The following is a 22,111-nucleotide window of genomic DNA, read 5'->3' on the forward strand; positions in this document are numbered from 1 at the left end:
TAGCACATTTATTGGAAAACCAAGGTTTAGATAAAGGACGAGATTTTAAAGTGGAGTGTGGGATAAAGGATTCCATTCTTGCAAACATAATTTCACTGACACGATCTGAGCAAACGTTGACATAAGAAGTTTTGAAACAGTAATCCGACCAAGGAAAAGAAAAGAAATCTCGCAGATCATCCCATTTTACATTCTTGTAATGCCAAACAACACGAGGTTGAGAATTCCCATGAGATAAGGGCTCCATTGGAGAAGAGACAATCACAAAGTTGTGATCTGAAGTGCCTAAAGGACTTCTCACTTCAACCGTGTACTTAGAAGGGTTGCTTGTGAGAAAAAGATCAACCGTGTTGGCTGTATGATTAGAATTGTCCAGTATTCTTGTAGGTAAATGAACAATCTGTACAAGGTCATTAGTAATTGCAAAAGCCTCAGCATCTCGACTAGCTGAGTCGGTGTGATGATAAAACGGAAGCCAGCTGGAGTTGTGAACGTTAAAATCACCAGGAAAAATTACTTCACTGTTAGGAAAGTTGGAATGGAGAAAATCAAGTTGCAAAGAGAGGAAGTCAAAGAGCTCCAAGTAATTAGTGGAATTGGGAGAACGGTAGAGACAACAGATGAATTTGACACAATGAGGTAGAGAGATTTAAGCCAGAGAACAACAAAGAGAGGAGATTGCAAATTACCAAGTCTGTGATAGGGAATATCAGAACAGACATATGCACAAGTACCACCTTTGAGGCGAAAGAAATCATACAGCAAATAATTTGGGCATCTGAGATGAGCAGTAGTTGAACCAACCGATAACTGAGATTCTGTCAAAAAAAGTACATGGGGTTTGGCAGACTGCAAATGGAAATCAACATCGTTGAGATTAGAATTGTGACCATGTATATTTGTGAAATGAATTAGGAAGTGCTTGGGAGGTTTAGATCTTTTCGCAGAAAAGCTTGCTCTATTAGTTTGACAATTCATGATGTATTCAATAGTAAGAAAAAGTGGATGGGACATGCTGTATGAAGTAATGAAATTTTTGGATAGGGCATACACATGGTAATAATATGCCCAGATCCTTGACATAACGTGGCCTCGACAATGCTATCCACATACACACTACTTGGACTCCCTCCAGTCACTATCTGGCAGGCTCCTAGAGAGTTACCAACAGGTTCGGTCCGGTGTACTAACTAGCAGCCAGCTTGCAAACACCATTTTAGAGCTGTACCCTCGAAATGTAAGGAATATTGGATCTCACCACGATGTTCATCATAACCTCAAAAGTCATCAATCATACTGCATGATGGAAGAGATAGGGAAGGGCTGACCGGAACTAAACTCTAGACTAAACATGGGTTCCACCACTTCAAGCCTCCAATAAGCAAAGTAGTGGTATTGCGCCAGTTGATGAGTCTTCTACCACCTAGTACTGCCTGGTAACATAAAGGGGCGGCATTCCTCCATGTGATGTGGGTGCCACACCTTGACCCCTGCTTATGTTGGTTCACACCTGGGTGGTCACCCACTATGTACTTGTGCATGAAGGTTATACCCAGGATTACTAACAGTCCCAACATCGTGAAGGTGCAAGCAGAGGATTTGGCTGTCGCAGATCGTCCGGACTTCGCCGAAACTGGGTCCACTTGACTTGAGTGTCACCAGAATATCAGTTACATCAGCGTTTCAGACTCCCAGGCAGCAAGTACAGCTTGTCTGGCATATCTGAGAGAATGTCTGTGACAACCTCAAGGACCATATACATATACACATATACATATATATATATATACACTATCATTGAATTATATTAAATATTAACATAAGTTAAATTATAATAAAGTGAATAAATAATTAATTTGTTTTTGCCATACTACTGGCTTATGTTTTATTTTATTTAAAATATTGGATATATATATATATATATATATATATATATATATACACACACACACACACACTCATACAGGGAGTCTCAAAAATATTGGTACAAATGTTTAGGAGAGGTAGGTAACATCTAAAGGAATGTGAATCGCATAGGAACCCATAACCGGAAACATCACCATACGTTGGTAGACTGCAGTAGTCGCCACATGAAGACCATGCATCGATATACGAACTGTGGGCTGGGAGACATGCACCTAGTTTATGGATTAGCAGAGGGCAATGGACGAGCCGCTCAACGAATTTATGGAGAATGCTTCCCAGACAGACATGTAAATTCGAAAGAAAATTTGTGCGATTATGGGTCATTTAGAGGTAACAGGAGTAGTGCGGGCAGACCACGTTCAACGCGAACTCCCGCCATGGAAGAAAGTGTGTTCAATGTTGTCCAGAATAATCCCACTACCAGCACACGTGCCTTTGCCTCTGCCTTAGGAGTGTCTCATTGCGGTGTACAGCGTGTCTGGCACGACGATTCCTTACATCTCTTTCATCTCCAAAGGGTTCAGTTACTGCTCCCCCAAGATCATCCTGCACGTGTGGCTTTTGTGCAGTGGTTTCTCCAAGAAAGTGTTCAAGACTTGAATTTTCCGGCCTATGTTTTGTTTACGGATGAGGCTTATTTCACTCGGGAAGGCTTATTCAATCAGCACAATACTCATGTGGGCTCACGGCAACCCACACGGTGTGCGCCCCCCATGTGGCACAACATCGCTTCGCAATAAATGTGTGGGCAGGTATGGTCGGTGACTGCTTAATCGGGCCATACCTGTTACCATCCCGCATGAACTCCACTAAATATCAGTTCTTTCTTGAACAAGTTCTACCAGGGTTACTTGACGATGTTCCAGCAAATGTGAGACGCAACATTTGGTTTCAACATGACGGGGTGCCTGCCCATTATGAAAGGTGTGTTCATGACCATTTGAACAGGCGTTTTGGGCGTCAATGGACTGGCCGTGGTGGACCCGTTGTCTGGCCCCCACGCTCACCTGATTTATCGAGCCTTGATTTCTTTCTGTGGGGGGGGCCCTCAAATCTATCGTGTATGAATCGCCTGTGGTGACGGAAATGGATCTTGTGGCGAGACTCGTCTGCACTGCTGCTACTATCAAAGGAACTCCAGGTGTGTTCGACCGTGTCCGGCAATCCATGCTGCATCGGTGTCACGCATGCATCGTGCCTCATGGTGGAACCTTCCAGCATCTGTTGTAACATCATGAAATGCATTCATCTTGTACTCCATTCTTAATATTATGTCAAATAAATGTTTGCCACTAATTACTGTCTTGTTTTAGAGACGTTTATAGGGGAAAAAAAGTGCATCTTAGAATCAAAGAAATGCTGTATATACATAGATATTATTTAATAATGCAATCTGCAATTTTTTTTTTCTCCTCAACTGGCTCTTGTATCAAAAGGGTTACTCACCCCTGCTTTAAAGTATTCTGTGTATGAGGAATTGACTAAATTGATGGAGGCATACCAAACTATGAGGTGGCACAAACCAAATGAATGAAGATATCGATAATTTCACAGGTGTGAGAATGGATGAAAAATTTGTAGGAAATGGTGAAACACAGCACAGTTGCTAAGTACTTCACTCACTCACACTCACTGCTGCTCCTTCCCACCTGGCTACGGAGGCGCCATGCTAAGTACTTCAAGAAAAGTGGGACAAGCAATGCCCTTGATGGCAATGAAGATGTACCTCTTTGAAGAAAGTAAAAGTTCAGACCACAACAATAGTGAAAAGTTTTTGGAGTTCTACTACAATGATTAAAAGCTTCATTCTACAGTAACATTTTGTTTAGTAGGCACTTCTGAATTAGTATTTCAAATATATTCAATAATCTTCTTCCCCTTCCCCAAAATTTGTCTTCTAAAATATGGTTGCACCTTATTGACTGGGAAATATGGTGTATAGATTATTTTTTTTTGTTAAGTCTGGTGAAGATAAATAAATTTCTATTTATTCTGGTGATTCCTGAGCACAAGAGTTTACATATACATTGTGATAGCATACATATTAAATCGAGAGCAGCCAGCTTTTCAGCAACACAGTTAACAATGGACTATGCATACAGGCTCAAACCAACCTACAAGATCCTTACCTTTTGGCAGCACATGTTAAACAATGGATATTGCTGGTCACTATCCAACTGCCAATAAACAAAACTGATTTGCAAGAAGGGTGCTCATTATAAAATTTAGTTGAAAGTTTAACACACACACACACACACACACACACACACACACACACACACACACACACACACACACACACACACACAGTCTCAAAAATATTGCTACAAACGTTTAGAGGAGGTAGGTAACATCTAAAGGAATCTGAATCGCATAGGAACCCATAACAGGAAACGTCATGGGAAAGTAGTAGCAGAGGCACAAGAAGCAGAAATGACACAAGACAGTAATTAGTGGCAAATATTTATTTGACATAATAGCGGACACGGTCGAACACACCTGGAGTTTCTTTGACAGCAGCAGCGCAGACGAGACTCGCCACAAGATCCATTTCAGTCTCCACAGGCAATTCACACATGATAGATTTGAAGGCCCCACAGAAAGAAATCAAGGGTCGATAAATCAGGTGAGTGTGGGGGCCAGGCAACGGGTCCATCACGGCCAATCCATCGACACCCAAAATGCCTGTTCAAATGGTCACGAACACACATTCCATAATGTGCAAGTGCCCCCCCCCCCATCACGTTGAAACCAAATGTTGCGTCACATTTACTGGAACATCGTCAAGTAACCCTGGTAGAACTTGTTCAAGAAAGATCCGATATTTAGCGGAGTTCAAGCAGGATGGTAACAGGTATGGGCCGACTAAGCAGTTACCAACCATACTTACCCACACATTCATTGCGAAGAGATGTTGTGTTGCATGGGGGTGCACACCGTGCGGGTTGTCGTGAGCCCACACATGAGCATTGTGCTGATTGAATAAGCCTTCCCGAGTGAAATAAGCCTCATCCGTGAACAAAACATAGGCTGGAAAATTCTAGTCTTGAACACTTTCTTGGAGAAACCACTGCGCAAAAGCCACACATGCAGGATGATCTTGGGGGAGCAGTAACTGAACCCTTTGGAGATGAAAGGGGTGTAAGGAATCATCGTGCCAGACATGCTGTACACTGCAACGAGACACTCCAAAGGCAGAGTGCAACGGCACATGTGCTGGTAGTAGGATTATTCTGGACGACGTTGAACACACTTTCTTCCAAGGCGGGAGTTCGTGTCAAATGTGGTCTGCCCGCACTACTCCTGTTACACCTAAATGACCCATAATCGCACAAATTTTGATGCACACGTGCAAACAAATGGTGGTCCGGTACATGTCTGTCTGGGAAGCATTCTCCATAAATTCTTTGAGGGGCTCGTCCATTGCCCTCTGCTAATCCATACACTAGGTGCATGTCTGCCAGTTCACAGTTCGTATATCGATGCATGCTCTTCGTGCGGCAACTACTGCTTGAATGAGTAAACCAGAAATTTTCCCTCTCGTGAACTGATGAACTGCACCGTCTACCGACTTACAGTGACGTTTCCGGTTATGGGTTCCTATGCGATGTTACCTACCTCCCTCCCCTAAACGTTTGTACCAATATTTTTGAGACACCCTGTACATATACACACATGATATATATATATATATATATATATATATATATATATATATATATATATATATATTAAGGATTATTAGAAAAAGTAAATCAATCCAATAATAATACCATCAGGGACCTAAGAAAACGCAAAAAAAAAAAAAAAAAAAAAAAAATTAGTATTGCTTTTTACCGACAATCTAGATGACTTCAACTGGGGCCAACCACCCAGAATGAAGGCAAAAACGACAAGAGGTTCTCTGTTTCTGTGATGATCAATATATGCTAAGTAATTTAAATCTAAACCAAATATAAACCAGTATAGGCCAAATATAAATCGAATATGAATAAATCGAATGATGATAAAAGTTAAGAAAATTTAGAAATATTAGAATCAAAGGTAAGAAATATAAGTAAAATATAAATGTAAGCATACATTAATCATCGTTGACCTGACAGAGAACGTAATTTAATGATTAAAATAAGATTAAATATATAATACATACTACATATTGACCGTATCTAGGACATAATGTAATAGTCGTCAAAATAATGTGGTGCCCCCTATGTGATGGATACAGTAAAAATAAATAAATAATTAAATTAACGCATAGAGAAACATGCAGATAGTAAGAAGAAAAACTAAAGGAGTAGGAATCATAGAACCTGAACTCCACAAATGCGAAAAATAGTGGTATAGATAAGAAATAGTTTCTCCTACGTCCTCGGATTGCCCTAATAATTTCGGAGAAATAAAAATAAAGAGTGTAGGACAGTTTAAAGACATTACAAGATATAAGTTGTGGCTCGGGTATGCCCGGGATCGCAAACCCGTTCCTACAGTAGGACCCTGAGCTGAATTTGCATGTTATCTCAAGCGTGAACTTAAGTAAATTTAAATGAATTTAACTATATATTATAAAAAAAAAAAAAAGCAGCGATACACTGTAATTTGCAAGCTGGTGGGTACAAGTTTTCTACAAAACAAATTTTTGAAATTAATTATGCTTATCGCTTTCCTGAAGTGATATTTCAGGTAAGCGATAGGGAAATTATTATTGATCAATTTGCTGTACAATGCTGTTATGCCTGCTGAACAGTTTTTATTACTATTGCAGATATAAGCAATCCTTAGACATTGCGATAAAATTATATTAGCATGCACTGATTTTGATATATTATATCTCCAGTTTGTAAGGCTGACTACGTTAAAATTAAATGCATCTCTTTTATTATATACATTTACATCTATATTTCTATATGAAGATCCAATTGGATTGGATCTTCATATAGAAATATTCCATAATAATAATATAGACGTAAACGTATATAATAAAAGAGATGCATTTAATTTTAACATAGTCAGCCTTACAAACTGGAGATCTAATATATCAAAATCAGTGCATGCTAATATAATTTTATCGCAATGTCTAAGGATTGCTTATATCTGCAATAGTAATAAAAATTGTTCAGCGGGCTTAAAGAGCGTTGTACAGTAAGTTGATCAATAATAATTTCCCTATCGCTTACCTGAAATATCACTTTAGGAAAGCGATAAGCATAATTAATTTCAAAAATTTGTTTTCTGAACCTATTGTTTCAATATAATTGTCATATTTAGTGCCATGTATATATGTACATAGGATACACTTTGCATTCTTAGTGTCTTACGGCGTAGAAAACTTGTATCCACCGGCTTGCAAATTACAGTGTATCGCTTTTTTTTTTCTTTTTTTTTAATATATAGTTAAATTCATTTAAATTTACTTAAGTTCACGCTGAGATAACATGCAAATTCAGCTCAGGGTCCTACTATAGGAACGGGTTTGCAATCCCGGGCATACCTGAGCCACAACTTATATCTTGTAATGTCTTTAAACTGTCCTACACTCTTTATTTTTATTTCTCCAAAATTATTAGAGCAATCCGAGGACATAGGAGAAACTATTCCTTATCTATACCACTATTTTTCGCCTTTGTGGAGTTCAGGTTCTACGATTCCTACTCCTTTAGTTTTTCTTCTTACTATCTGCATGTTTCTCTATGCGTTAATTTAATTATTTATTTATTTTTACCGTATCCATCACATAGGGGGCACCACATATTATTTTGACGACTATTACATTATGTCCTAGATACGGTCAATATGTAGTATGTATTATATATTTAATCTTATTTTAATCATTAAATTACGTTCTCTGTCGGGTCAACGATGATTAATATATGCTTACATTTATATTTTACTTATATTTCTTACCTTTGATTCTAATATTTCTAAATTTTCTTAACTTTTATCATCATTCGATTTATTCATATTCGATTTATATTTGGCCTATACTGGCTTATATTTGGTTTAGATTTAAATTACTTAGCATATATTGATCATCACAGAAACAGAGAACCTCTTGTCATTTTTTGCCTTCATTCTGGGTGGTTGGCCCCAGTTGAAGTAATCTAGATTGTCGGTAAAAAGCGATAATTTTTTTTTTTTTTTTTTTTTTTTGCGTTTTCTTAGGTCCCTGATGGTATTATTATTGGATTGATTTACTTTTTCTAATAATTCTTTAGATTATCCTTAATATTCTATAGACATTATGAGTGTATTGCATGATTGCTTGCAACTGCTTTGTTTGACTCATAAATACACATTAGTTACAGTTATTGTCGTTTTAACTTTCTTTCTTTACTTTTTTATCAATAATTATAAATATATATATCAGAAACTAATTCTATAGAAGAATATCAGAAACTTTCATACACAAGTTGTTTCATCTAAAGAAATTTCAAATGCATCTGCTTCTGCAGACAGATCAATTTCAGAAGATGTAGAATCATATCTAGAGGAATTTCTTGAACTCTTTGTCAGTAACAATTTTTGAGAAGTTATTTTTCTTCTAGATTTACATTTTCCATCACTGGATTTGGATGGCCAATAATTTATTTTTTCCACATCAGCATTTTGGTCTACAGGAAAGTGCTCAGCTATATATTCTAATTCTTTCTTGGAAGGGCCTGTTGCATATGGACTAATAACCCGTCTTGCCATTTGTGGTACCTAAAGAAAGAATGCATCAAATTAAATTCTTACTAAATAGTAAGATGATATTGACTACATCAACAAAACAATTAAATTAATTTCACTCTTATAACAAAGAATAAATAAAATAACAATACAGGTTAGAAAAATATATCTATGGTCAACTCAACATTACATGTCTTCTGATTTGTGGGACCCACCACAGATGTGAAAAATTAAATCTAATAGAGTGTGTGATGCAATCCAATGTGGTAGCTGTGTTTTGGTTTTGTGGCAGGGGCATTACAACTTTTCCAGGTGGGCCAATTTTTTTTTTTTAAATTTCTCATTGAACTGACTGAAAAAAATTGAACAAATGAACTGAAAAAACAAAAATCAGCTTCACTGTAAAACAACACTTCATTCTTTGCATCCAAAATGGTTGCATGGGCTGATTATCAGAGAATATTTAAAGCTAATATAGCAGCAAATCTGTGTTCTGTTCATGCCATAGTTGTCTGATGACATTGTTATCAGACAATGAGTAACATATGTGACTATAAGGAACCAGCAAATAACTATTCTGAAGGATTGCTGAACAAGCTACAGCATCAGCCAGTTAATTACTTTTAATTCCAATGTAATCTGGGAAACAAAAGATGTAAAATGTATATTCACAAAGAGAATACAGTATCTGCTGAATGTAGTTTAAGTATGGATGACTATTATACCTCATCAGTAATAGAGCCATTAATGCACTTAAAGAAACTGTACACACCATAAACTGTTAGCATTTATAAGTATAAATGTGGTTCAAGGCTAACTCTATGGCATGCAACTCTGCTGTGTATATACTGCACTCGGAGAATTTTCTCGGATGTAATACCATATGGAAATGGAGCAGGAGATCTAGCAGCAGGTTGACTTTGAGCCATCCAAGAAGACAAGAAAGAAATCAGAGTATTTGATTCAGTGAGATGCGACGATTAAGACCTAGCAGATATACACAGTGAAAGGCGCTGTTCTGACAACTTCAACACTCTAGCATGATTCTAAGATCTATTAGTAGTCGGATACAAACCCACCAAAGGGTTGGCTGACAGTTCGACAGGCATTATAATGATTTCCCCACCATGGCGCAAAACTGGATGATTATTCCATCACACTGACATCCGTGCAGAATGGTCTGGTACGGATAGCTGGCATATGCTGTTTACTATTAAGTGAACCCGGTTTTAACCAGAATCAAATCTCTCCAACAAACTGCAAGGTCCATGTGCAAAGCAGAATTTATAGCAAAGGGCTTCCAAAAACACCCTTCCTTTTTCTGTATTAAACTACATGTCATTACTTTCCCAGAAGATTTTCCCCCACACTAATCTGTATATGAATTCATTTTCTTGCACTTTTTCTTCTTGAAAAAGCCATTCACACATTGTATTTTGGATCTGGTATGTTTGCTGAAAAATCAGTGCTTTTTAAAATCATATTGCTCCTTTTTCAAGTTTGATTAACTATTTATTTTCTTCCTTCAGAAATTGGCTTATAGGAAATATGAGTTCAATGTATGAATATTTTAATAAAAAATCTGGCAACTGTGCATATTCTTAACTAATCAAATTCCAAAATTGTAATCCATTTCACAATGGGGATATAAAGTCTAATAGTTTCTGAATATGCACCCAAAATGTCTTCAGAGATATAGAATTACAGTACAGTCAGTTCTGCTGTAATGTGCATTTTCGCAATGCAAATTTTCTCCAACATGGCTGATATATTAGGAAACAATGCGAGTATAACGCGATTTTCACTTTGGCTCATGTACAACCCAGCACCAAGCTGCCGACCGGGCTAGCCGAGTGGATAAAGTACCTGCCCGGCAACCCAAAGGTCGCGGGTTCGATTCCCGCCTCGGGCTTGGATCAAAGTACTGCAAAAACCTTGGGAGGTGCAATATGGCCACAGAAGCCGATGCGCCAACAACTACCAAATCAAAAAAAAAAAAAAAAAAAAGCACCAAGCTGCGCAGCAATACATACAAGTTTACGAAGCTTAAAAAATGTTAAACATCAAATGTGCATGAGAGCTATAGTTCCCATTTATTGTAGTTGTATTGGTCGGAGACACACTGTTGTCATTCGCTGTATTTACAAGATAACACGTAGGCCAGGCATGTCAAACATGTGGCCCGCGCAAAGGACACTGTAGCGATTTGCAAAATCTATTAATTGAAGTAATTTAGAATTTTGAATATCGCGTGTGGCTGCCTTACGACAAGAATTCTAGCATTCTTGCCAATTTATTGGTGTAGGTACCTGGTCCTTATCCGAATTCCACGACCCACAAGTGGAAAAGGCTCCTCTCTCATTAAGGTAAACCGCTCGGCCTGAGTGGGAGAGTGGAACCAACAAGAATGAAGTAAAAACCCGTTTATCTCACTCGTAACAATACATAAGCTGGCCTAAATTGCGTTTCAGTTTTTTAACTGGTGATTTTATTTTTAAATTAATTTTATTATTTTTCAGATTGCACATCATCTTTAAAAATGGCTAGTGCTTCTCCAGCTAAGGGAAAAAGGAAACTGAACAAAGAAGGGCGAGTGTTTCAAGAAAAATGGGAATTACACTATTTTTGCACAACAGTGAATGGAAAGATACATTGTTTAATTTGCAACAAAAGCATTGCCACACCAAAAGAGCACAACTTGAAAAGACATTATGAAACGAACCATCAATCTTACAATAAATATGAAGGCCCAATGCGTGTCTCAAGACTCAAGGAATTGAAGGCTAACGTGAGACAGCAACAGACCTGTTTTATGAAAATTGAGAAAGGGAATGTCGCTTCCGTTACTGCAAGCTATGAACTCAGCCGAATGATCGCCATGAGTGGGAAATCTTACAGTGAAGGAGATTTCGTAAAGCAATGCCTTATAAAAATGGCTCAAATTGTATGTCCAGAGAAAGCACACTTATTCAAGGATATTTCATTAACCAGGAACACTGTTGCTGAACGGATTGATGAAATGTCAAGTGATTTGGAAACAACAGTTGAAAGCCACACCATCAAGATATGAACATTTTTCTATTGCTATTGATGAGACCGTTGACATCACTGGAATAGCACAGTTTGTGGTTTTCATCAGGGCTTGTGACAGTGGATTTAATATTTATGAAGAACTGATTGAACTGATCCCCATGCATGACACTACAACGAGCCAGGACATCTTTGAGAAAGTCGAGCAGGTTCTGCATGACTATGGTTTGGATTTGAGTAAACTTGCATGCTTATCTACCGACGGTGCTGTGAATATGGTTGGCAGACATAATGGTGTTGCTGCCATGTTATGAACAAAAATAGAACAAAAGCATTGCCACACCAAAAGAGCACAACTTGAAAAGACATTATGAAACGAACCATCAATCTTACAATAAATATGAAGGCCCAATGCGTGTCTCAAGACTCAAGGAATTGAAGGCTAACGTGAGACAGCAACAGACCTGTTTTATGAAAATTGAGAAAGGGAATGTCGCTTCCGTTACTGCAAGCTATGAACTCAGCCGAATGATCGCCATGAGTGGGAAATCTTACAGTGAAGGAGATTTCGTAAAGCAATGCCTTATAAAAATGGCTCAAATTGTATGTCCAGAGAAAGCACACTTATTCAAGGATATTTCATTAACCAGGAACACTGTTGCTGAACGGATTGATGAAATGTCAAGTGATTTGAAACAACAGTTGAAAGCCACACCATCAAGATATGAACATTTTTCTATTGCTATTGATGAGACTGTTGACATCACTGGAATAGCACAGTTTGTGGTTTTCATCAGGGCTTGTGACAGTGGATTTAATATTTATGAAGAACTGATTGAACTGATCCCCATGCATGACACTACAACGAGCCAGGACATCTTTGAGAAAGTCGAGCAGGTTCTGCATGACTATGGTTTGGATTTGAGTAAACTTGCATGCTTATCTACCGACGGTGCTGTGAATATGGTTGGCAGACATAATGGTGTTGCTGCCATGTTATGAACAAAAATAGAAAACTCGCATCCAGATTCATCATTTGCACATTTTCACTGCATTATTCATTAGCAAAATTTGTGTTCAAAGATTTTAAAATTGGATCATGTGCTTAGTTTGGTCACAAAGACAGTGAACTATATCAGGGGCCGTGCTCTCAACCACCATGAATTCAGCCAGTTGTTGGAAGATATGGATAATACCCCCCAAGGGTTCACACATCTGGTGAGTATGGGATTGGCACACCCAGGGTCCCGAGCTGGATATCATCATTCTTCTCTTTCTTGGTGATTCCTTTCTACTTCTCTCTCTCTCTCTCTCTCTCTCTCTCTCTCTCTCTCTCTCTCTCTCTCTCTCTCTCTCTCTCTCTCTCTCTCTCTCTCTCTCTCTGGGTAACTTGGGAATTTTATTTTTGGCTGGTGCAGCACGAGCCTCAGGCTTCCTCGCACTATATGGCTAATAATAATAATAATCAGTTACCGATGTTCCATTCTACACAGAACTCCGCTGGTTGTCATGTCACAAAGTGTTGAAAAGATTTTATTTGTTGAGACAAGAAATAATTATGTTTTTGGAGATGAAAGGTCAAAACATGGATGAAATAAAAGATTAAAGTTAGCTCCAGGATCTGGCTTTTGCTGTGAACATTACTGCACAATTAACTGATCTTAATTTGAAATTACAAGGTAAAAACAAACTCATCACTCAGTTGTATGATGCCATCAAGTGCTTCATTACAAAACTAAGCTTATGGAAGTCACAGTTGTCAAATGAAAATTTAGTTCATTTTCCTAAGTGCAAAGGGCTGAAAAACACTGCCAATACTGAGTCTGTACTTAGCTTTGCTAAGTATGACAGTCACCTGGAATTGTTGTCAAAAGAATTTCAGGAAAGATTTCGTGATTTCTCATCTTTTGAACACCACTTTGCATTATTCTCAGCACCATTCACCTTTGATGTTGCCAAGGCAGAAGAAAGACTGCAGATGGAACTATTAGAAATGCAGTTGGATTCTACACTCAGAGCAAAGTATCTTGAAGTGGGGATACCTCGTTTATTTTCATACCTTCCTGAAAAGTTTAAAAACTTCAGGAAGTTTGCCACAAGGATTATGGCAATGTTTGGTTCTACCTATGTGTGTGAACAGTTATTTTCCTTCATGAAATCAACAAAAACTTCTCAGAGAACAAGACTGACTGATCAACACCTCTCATATCTGATGAAAGTCAGCCAGACATACATCAGAGATGTATGTCTAGCTGAAATGCACAGATATTTCAGCCAGACATAGCAAAAATTGTCATTAAAACGAGGTGTCAAGCCTCAGGACAAAACACTAAAAATAGTCGTAAATAAATATTCATTTTGAACTGTTGTAATTTTTGTACAATGTATTTGTTGCTGTTGCATACAAGTCTATGTTGCCATTTAAAATTTCTTTTTTTTTTCTTTTGTTAAACTACTTCATTACTTTGCATTCATGAATATGGCTAGCCGTTAAACCATTTGTATGCACATTGTATGTTTCTAAGTTTAAGTAATAAAAATATTCTGCAATAATTTTTATTAAATGACTTCAATTAGTTGTCGTGTGTGGATTTCATAAAAAAATTGATTCCGAATATATCGAAGTGATGGAGGCATATGGTAACATTTTTCAATTGTGGTCTGTATCAGAATCATAGCTTTATTACTCAAAGAAGTAAAACCGTCAACACGTGTGTGTTGGAAAAATGTATGAGTCAGTTCATTCAGGAAATATGGTCAAACCGCTAGAAAACAGAATCGGCACGATAGTAAACTTGCTAAATCGGTTGGAGGAGAAGGTTTTGATGATATGACTACCGAAGATGTTCAAGGATTGTTGGTAGGAAAAGAGGCTAGCAAAGTGGATTTGGAGGAAAAGGTTAGGTTAGGTAAACCAAATCAATTCAGAGGATGATAGCACAGATGAAAATTCTGAAGTTCCAAATTTTACACTAAAAAGCATATGGGAGAGCATAAACCTAGCCGAGCAATTACAATCTTATTTTTTGAATGCAGATCCTTCGACTGAAAGGAACACAAAAGGGAGCTTCAAAAATGCTTAGCTCCATATCATGCAATTTACAAAGATCTATCAAGTTTGGGGATTTCATAAAAAAAAAAAAAAAAAAAAAGCAAACAATCCCAGAATACTGATTTTTTAAAGAGATTTATCTTCTTTGCAGAAAAATAATTCCATACATTAATGCTTTGTAATTTGTTCATATTGAATCATTGAGCAGCAAGATAGAGCAAACAGACTTCACAAAAGTAACTTAGAATAAACATGCTCACTTGACTGGCTAGAATTAACTATTACTAGCAGAATTGACTGCTGAGCTCACATTTCCATAATCTAAGATTGTTCTAGAACACTGTCATGTTCTCAAGGACTCTATCCAACTGCATTCTGAAAAGTTGTAAAATATTACAGAGACTGTTTCATTTCAGCTAAAAAGTCCTACAACTTTTCAGAAAGTTAAATTACATCAAAAAAAAAAAAAAGTTACATAAAATCAGCAAGAGTTTAATCATTATTTATAAAATTCAAGATTTAAGAGAATAAGCTTTCAGAATATTCTACACTTGCATCACTATACTATGCTAGTTTTCTCTCAATATTAGATACAATGTACAGCACAATTTGACATAGGATACACTGAACACTGCTACTATGTGCAATAACACTCAGTATGTATTACCTGAATATGACCACCAAAAATTTGGAAAATTCTGAGATTGGAGAAAGAACTGATTCTAAGGTAGAAATTTATTCTGTATTACCAACCTGGACAAGACAAAGTAGCATTTTAAAACCCACCAATGCAGCGTTCAGGCTCTCCTCCAAACTTGAAGTGTTATGTGCATACGATCAAAATTTCAATTTTGATATGGTGACTTTCTGAAAACATTTGGATAGTGGGTTTGTTATTTAGGGTTTAATAGCACATTGGCAGCCTATGCCATAATGTACCAAACAGGCTGAAAACAGCATTATTTTTGCATTAAATATGTCAATGTTATATAACAATATAAATCACTCAATGCTTGGAAATTCTTTTACATACCAGGTCTTTATAAGTTTTTGTTAACTCTTCCATTACTCCATCACTCAACATGTCAAGACTCCTAAAAAATAAACTAAATATAATCACACTAAAACAAGCTGCATCATCAATGTTCACATTCTGAAGCTACCTATTATTCACTTACAGATTGTACAAAGTGTCCATCAAGTCCTGATCCTATTTTAAAATTTAATTATATCATAACCAAAAGACAGAGCAATGAGGTTTGAGGCAAATTATTATGAAATGGCAAAAGTATTTTTATAAATATTACAAAACTCAAAAAGTTTTTTTTTTTAAAGGGTACGATGCATAAAAAATGGTGACACAACAGAAAGCTGACTGCATCATGTGGTTTGCAGAATCAAAATCTGTAATTACCATGAAATGAAATTATCACCATCAGTAAAGAAAGGATCTACCCGCCAAACCAGGCATCAGGAGAAAGATTCAGAATCTGAGTAACAGGAAGTGTGATTGACCTGCCCCAAAGTGGATGTCAACTTGTGTCTCAAGTAACCTTGAATATGTCAAGCAGCATTCCAATGCAGTCCTCAAAAGTCAATTCATTGACTTTTGAGGACTTTTGTTTTGCATACAAAGTGCAAATTGTCCAAGCTTTGCTTGGACAATTTGCACTTTGTATGCATTATGCATTCACTTGTTCCATGCTGGCTTCAAATGATGAAGACAATGAATACCTAAAGGTGCTTCTCTCTGATGAAGCCACTTCCCACATATCTGGATATATGAATCGCCACAACATTTGGATATGGGGTTCCTAAAATCTGCATGAGTTCACGATAGCCCGACATAAAATGTTTGGTGTGGGCCCATACACGATAGGGTAACAGGTTCCTTTTTTTCTTTTGTGAGAAGAGCATCACAGGATACAATTATCTTGATATGTTACAACAGCTTTTGATCCCTCAGCTCTCAGCTGGAAGAGTTGCAGCCATTCATCATTTTCCGAAAGGATGGTGCACCTCTACACTGATGTGTGAATGTTCGTCATTTTCTGGTAGATGGATGAGCCAAAATGGACTAGTCGCCTGGCCTCCACACTCCCCTGACATGTTTTGTATACAGAATACCTGTTACTAACATTGAAAAACTCTTTGAACAAGGATAACTGAGGAAATCGCAAGTGTGAGTATTAATATGCTGATCCACACATGACAAGGAGAATTTCACCACAATTTTCTAAGGGCACACATATTGAGGTGTATTAAATGGCATATTGAAGAACGTATACTTTTCAAAATATGTTTCATAATAATTTGCATAAGACTGCAATGCTCTATGTCTTTTGGTTGTAACATAATTAAATTTTAAAATATGGACATAACTTTATGGTCACCCTGTATTAGATAAAATACTAGTTGCAAAATACAATTAAAAGAGACATTCTATGTAACTAAGTTTAAAGTACATATCTGGAATATGTACATTAAGGATACATATTTGATTAATGGAATATGTACATTAGGAATACATATTTGATTAATGAAATTTATCAAATATGTACTTTTAGACTAAACCACAATAACAGAAGTATGAGAAAATAACCACAATAACAGAAGTATGAGAAAATAACCACAATCAAAATCTTCACTTTCAATAACATGCTAAAATTTATAACACAGTTGGCATTAGATCCAACTGTGATCTGGAGGAGCTCCCTATTTTTTTTTTTTGAAAGAATTTTTTGCTTCTACTTATCACAGATGTAATTCTTTGTCATTTGATGTTATACATGCATTATAATTATTTGATGAACTATTGTGTTGTTTCAATTTAAAATAAACACACTGGGGTGAGATGCTATACTTAGACTTAATTTAAAATTGCAGTCTTATTTTTTTGTTTTTATCCTGTTTATTTCCTATACTCTTTTGAAAGAGTATAAATTTGTGATGGTGAAAGGTGTAAAATTCCCTGGGCAATCTATACATCAATTACCCAGTGATACAGCTCAAAATCTAGAAAGACAGTATTTGTAGTAAGAAATATATAGTGCAACTTGGATAATTCAAAATATTGCTTTTTTTTTTCACCTGAACCTCATATTTTAGATAATAAACAAATTATTTTTAATTTGAAATTTTGTGCTTGGATGTTGGATAACAGCATTCTTCATGGTTTTCAACGTTTGTAAGCTAATAGCTGTTTTTAATTGAGTTTTTTACACCGATTGAAGAAATGTTTTTTTTATATCACGTACCATTTTTTCACAAATCACTTAAGCTGATGTCATGAGTTCTATTATTGAATATATTAAGTTAGTAGTAAATGTTGGGAATTTGTAAACTAAATCTTCAGATGTTGGTAACAATGCATTCAGTAATTTGTTTCTTGACCTTGGAAGATCCATGCAGCAGTGCTTATCAGTGTGAGCTCAGTTTATTTTCATTGTTATCACATGAAACATGTGCTGAAAAATTCAGTAAAATGTCTTCATGCAAATGTTTGAACAATCTGAACTAATTATTTTATATTTAGTGTGTGTAGTCCTCAAGCAAAGACAAGATATTACAGAATAGATTTATCTAATGGTAGATGGAATATCCTAATATTCCATCTACTACGAGACCAATCCCACATCGAGATAATCTGCAAATTCCATGCCCTTCACTTATATTGGAGAATGTAGCAGCAGAGAGTGCTGAAATTGAAGCTTTTGAAGATGAAACTGAAGTCTACATGCCTCAAGACTGAGTCCAAACTCAACTGTTCTCACATGAACTTGATGATTTTGTAAGAGATTTAATTTTATCAAAGGAATCTGTAGAACGGATTGGTTCTAGACTTAAGTCAAAAAATCTTCTAGTACATGGGCTGTTTTTTTCATGGTACAGACAGAGAACGAGAACTAGTCCCCTACTTTTCTGGAGACAATTCTATGGTTTTTTGCAGTAATATAAATGACTCCAGGAACTATTTAGGAATTAGTTACAATACTACATAGTGGAGACTTTTTATTGACTCGTCAAAGAGAAGTCTTTCAAAGTTGTGTTGCCTCACAATGGAAATAAATATGGGTCAATTCCAGTAGCTGGCTCTGTGTATTTGAAAGAATGCATATGTTATTGACAAATATGAAGAACATGGCTGGTTGGTCTGTGATGACTTTAAATTGACAGGCATGTTACTTGGACAGCAATCTGGCTACACAAAAACACCTTGCTTTTTTGTGTGAATGGGACAGTTAGGTAAGCATTGGTATATCAAAGTATGGCCAAAGAGGGGTTTGCTGGTTGCCTGGTTCAAAGAACATAGTTCTTAAACCACTGGTAGCCTCCAAAACTGTTCTTTCATCCTTGCACATCAACTGGGTTTGATGAAACAGTTCATGAAAGCTTTACCTCAGGAAGGTCCCTACTTCAACTACCATTGTACAAATTCCCATCAGTCACCCAAGAGAAGCTAAAACAAAGTATTTTGTTGGACCTCAAATTCACAAACTGATGATGAGGGACTGAGATTTACTATGAATAAATGAGGGAACTATGAGTAAAAGAGAAAATCAGGCATGGATTAGCTTTGGGGTCTGTTGAGAACTTCTTAGGGAACAACAAGGATCCAGACTACAAGAATATAGTTGAAAATATGATGGCTAACTTCAAGAAGCTGGGCTGTAACATGAGTGCCAAGGTACATTTCTTATGCTCTCACAACTACTTCCCAGAAAATCTAGTAAGTGTTATTGAAAAATGGGTTAGGAGCATTCACCAGGACATTAAAGACATGGAGATGAGCTACCAGGGGAGATGGAATGTCAACATAATGGCTGACTATTGTTGGATGCTGAAGAGTGACTGTAAAGCAAAGGAGCTACAAAAAAATGAAAGAAATGCAATATGACCCATCGTAGATCAGTTTTTAATATGAGAAGTAAAGTGTGGTAAAAAGTCTGCGAGTGTAGCAGACTTTTTACCACAAAGCCCCTTTTAATAGTAAACCCGTATTTAAATGTGTTGACAAACATATTTTAATTCTGGCAAAATTAATAAAAATTTGTGAAAAATCATATTTTTCTTTTGTGAGTTTTGGAGAAACCTGACATCATGGAAACAAACGGAAGCAATTTTTGAAATCGGCATTAGATAACAATTCAGAAACATCCTTTTCTGTGAAAACATCAGCATTAGAAAATAATTCAAAAACATCCTTTTCTGGGAAAACATAAGTGAATTTTTTTTCAAAATGCATAGTAGCATGATTTAAAGTCAGTCAGGCGGGTTATTCACATTAGGAATCTGTCATGCTGCATATAAGAGAATAGTGCAATTCTTAAATTTCCACTAAAACAAGAGCTAAACATTTGCTACTCATAACTGAACCTATTTCCTCTTATTATAATGTGAAACAAAGTGCTAAAGTTTGTTTATTTATTTTACTCTAGGCAATATCATGCCTCTTCTGACGTGGGGGAGGACTCATTATAAGCAACTGCTGATGTCTAATGAGCAGCATCAATAGAGTGGAAAGTTTATAGTACTTAATATAAACAGTTATTTTAATTAATTATTGGTGATCAGTCTACACTTGAGGCAGACAAAGAAAGACTGACATGATATGCTTATTAAAAATAATTGTGTACTAAAATCTTTTCTAATGCTTTATCTACATACAGCAAAAGGTAATTTAAAACAGACAACTGATTATAACACAAGGTAATTGCAAATACTATACTTCAATTAGAGATAACATTTGCAAACCTTTGTACATCAAATTAAAAATCCCATACTCATTTCACATCTTTTGCATAAAAATAAATAAAAAGGATAATTTAAAGTTTGAATAATTCAAAATAATTTTGATGCTTCTTCAGCTTCGAATTAGCCATTTAGGCCTCCTTTTGAAATGCATTTTCCTTTGGCGTTGCTGTTTTTTAAAATTTTATTTATTCATTTTTTATTATTTTTTTATTGATGATTCCAATACCACAGACAGCTGCTCTGACTAAAGCTGATAGTGGTGAATCCATATCTCATAGGGCATGTCCTCCGTGACCTTATAGGGATTTTGACACTTGTCACTCATTTGAAGATCTGAGTTCAATTCCTATTAATGACTGTAGGAATTTCTGAAGTTCTCTACAATCAAGGCTGCAGTTAGTCAATCTTCAAAGATCAACCAACTACAGAGGGAGTAGAGTCCCCCCCCCCCCCCGCCATGAGTTATTCTGGATTTTTCAGCGACATAATATGCAAATCAGCTTATGAATACACAATGAATGAAGAGGCATTTAAGTTTGGAACAAATGACATCAAAATATTCTTTAAACTCCAACCGACTGGGTATACAGAATTAAAATAAAAATAACATGTACAAAATGTATTCATAATATTTACACATATAACATAAAAATACTGTGATACTTTGAATACACACTTGTACAGACAATACAAATGGTGCAATATGATCTACATCATTGATGCACTTGAAACCCAATAACACTCACTGGATCTTAGCTTCAACTACATCATGAGTGAGGTGTGTATGTACCATAGTTACACAAACATAGGTCACACACGACTCTCATTCCCACAGCCTCGGAAATACTAGGTAGAAGCCTTCATTAATTCCTCTCTCTAACAGAATCATTTCTCTTGATGGATTTCTTTCCTTAACTCTTGCTCAAATTGATTCAGCACCTCAACAGATATATCCTTAATTGCAGAAGACTACCAATACTGAAAAGATACTGCTGATGCTTTTCTACCATCTAACCCAGTGGCATGCAAATTAGTAAGCAGATCCTAAGGCATCTGCAGACAAGTCTGTGGGTTTGCAAAAAGGTGGACCCTCTGCTCATTAAGTGAACCACAAATGAGATATATAGCAGAAAATATAAGCTCGCCTGCCACACTAATCCTTGAGAGTGATAATATTTACATACTTTTTTCTAGAAGCTGAGATAAGAAATTTTGTATCAAGGGTACTACTGTGTGTGTGTAGAGAGATTTGTGTGCATGCTGGATGCAACATCAGACTGAAAATAGAATTTTACATCAGACCACAATGGATGTTATCAATAAAACATTGTTTTTAACAAATAAAATTATTTCTAACTCACCTTCAAATTGTCCTTCCAGGTTTCAACATATGCAGATTTAAAAAAAATAATAATAAAATCAAATTACTACTATTATTAAAAATTTTTATTATGTTTTTAAAAATGTATATATGTTTAAGCATGGAAGAGCAATCTGAAGGTGGGTTAGAAATAATTTAGTTTCTTAATCACAATATTTTATTCAGAACACTAACCATCTGTGGTCTGAGTTAAAATTCCACTTCTAGTCTGATGTGTCCAGCACATATCAGCCTTTCCAATTACAAAAATCATCATACTATTATATATTTCATATGAAAAATCTGAAAAGCTAAATCAGTGT

General features: G+C 36.3%; 1 protein-coding gene across 2 annotated transcripts in view; it reads right to left on the minus strand.

The window, feature by feature from the left end:
* LOC150081538 (inhibitor of Bruton tyrosine kinase) overlaps positions 1-22,111 on the minus strand; it is a 349,146-nt gene that overhangs the window by 64,823 nt on the left and 262,212 nt on the right. For both annotated transcript variants that reach the window (XM_090380069.1, XM_090380070.1), the window contains exons 19-20: positions 15,708-15,768; positions 8,329-8,625 (exon numbers count right to left, since the gene is read on the minus strand). In XM_090380069.1, coding sequence (XP_090236195.1) covers positions 8,329-8,625; positions 15,708-15,768 — 358 coding nt within the window. The remainder of the gene's footprint in view (positions 1-8,328; positions 8,626-15,707; positions 15,769-22,111) is intronic.

Source organism: Mastigoproctus giganteus, chromosome 8 (assembly GCF_048544385.1).
Source record: "Mastigoproctus giganteus isolate SK-2022 chromosome 8, ASM4854438v1, whole genome shotgun sequence".
In the NCBI taxonomy this organism is placed as follows: Eukaryota; Metazoa; Arthropoda; class Arachnida; order Uropygi; family Thelyphonidae; genus Mastigoproctus; species Mastigoproctus giganteus.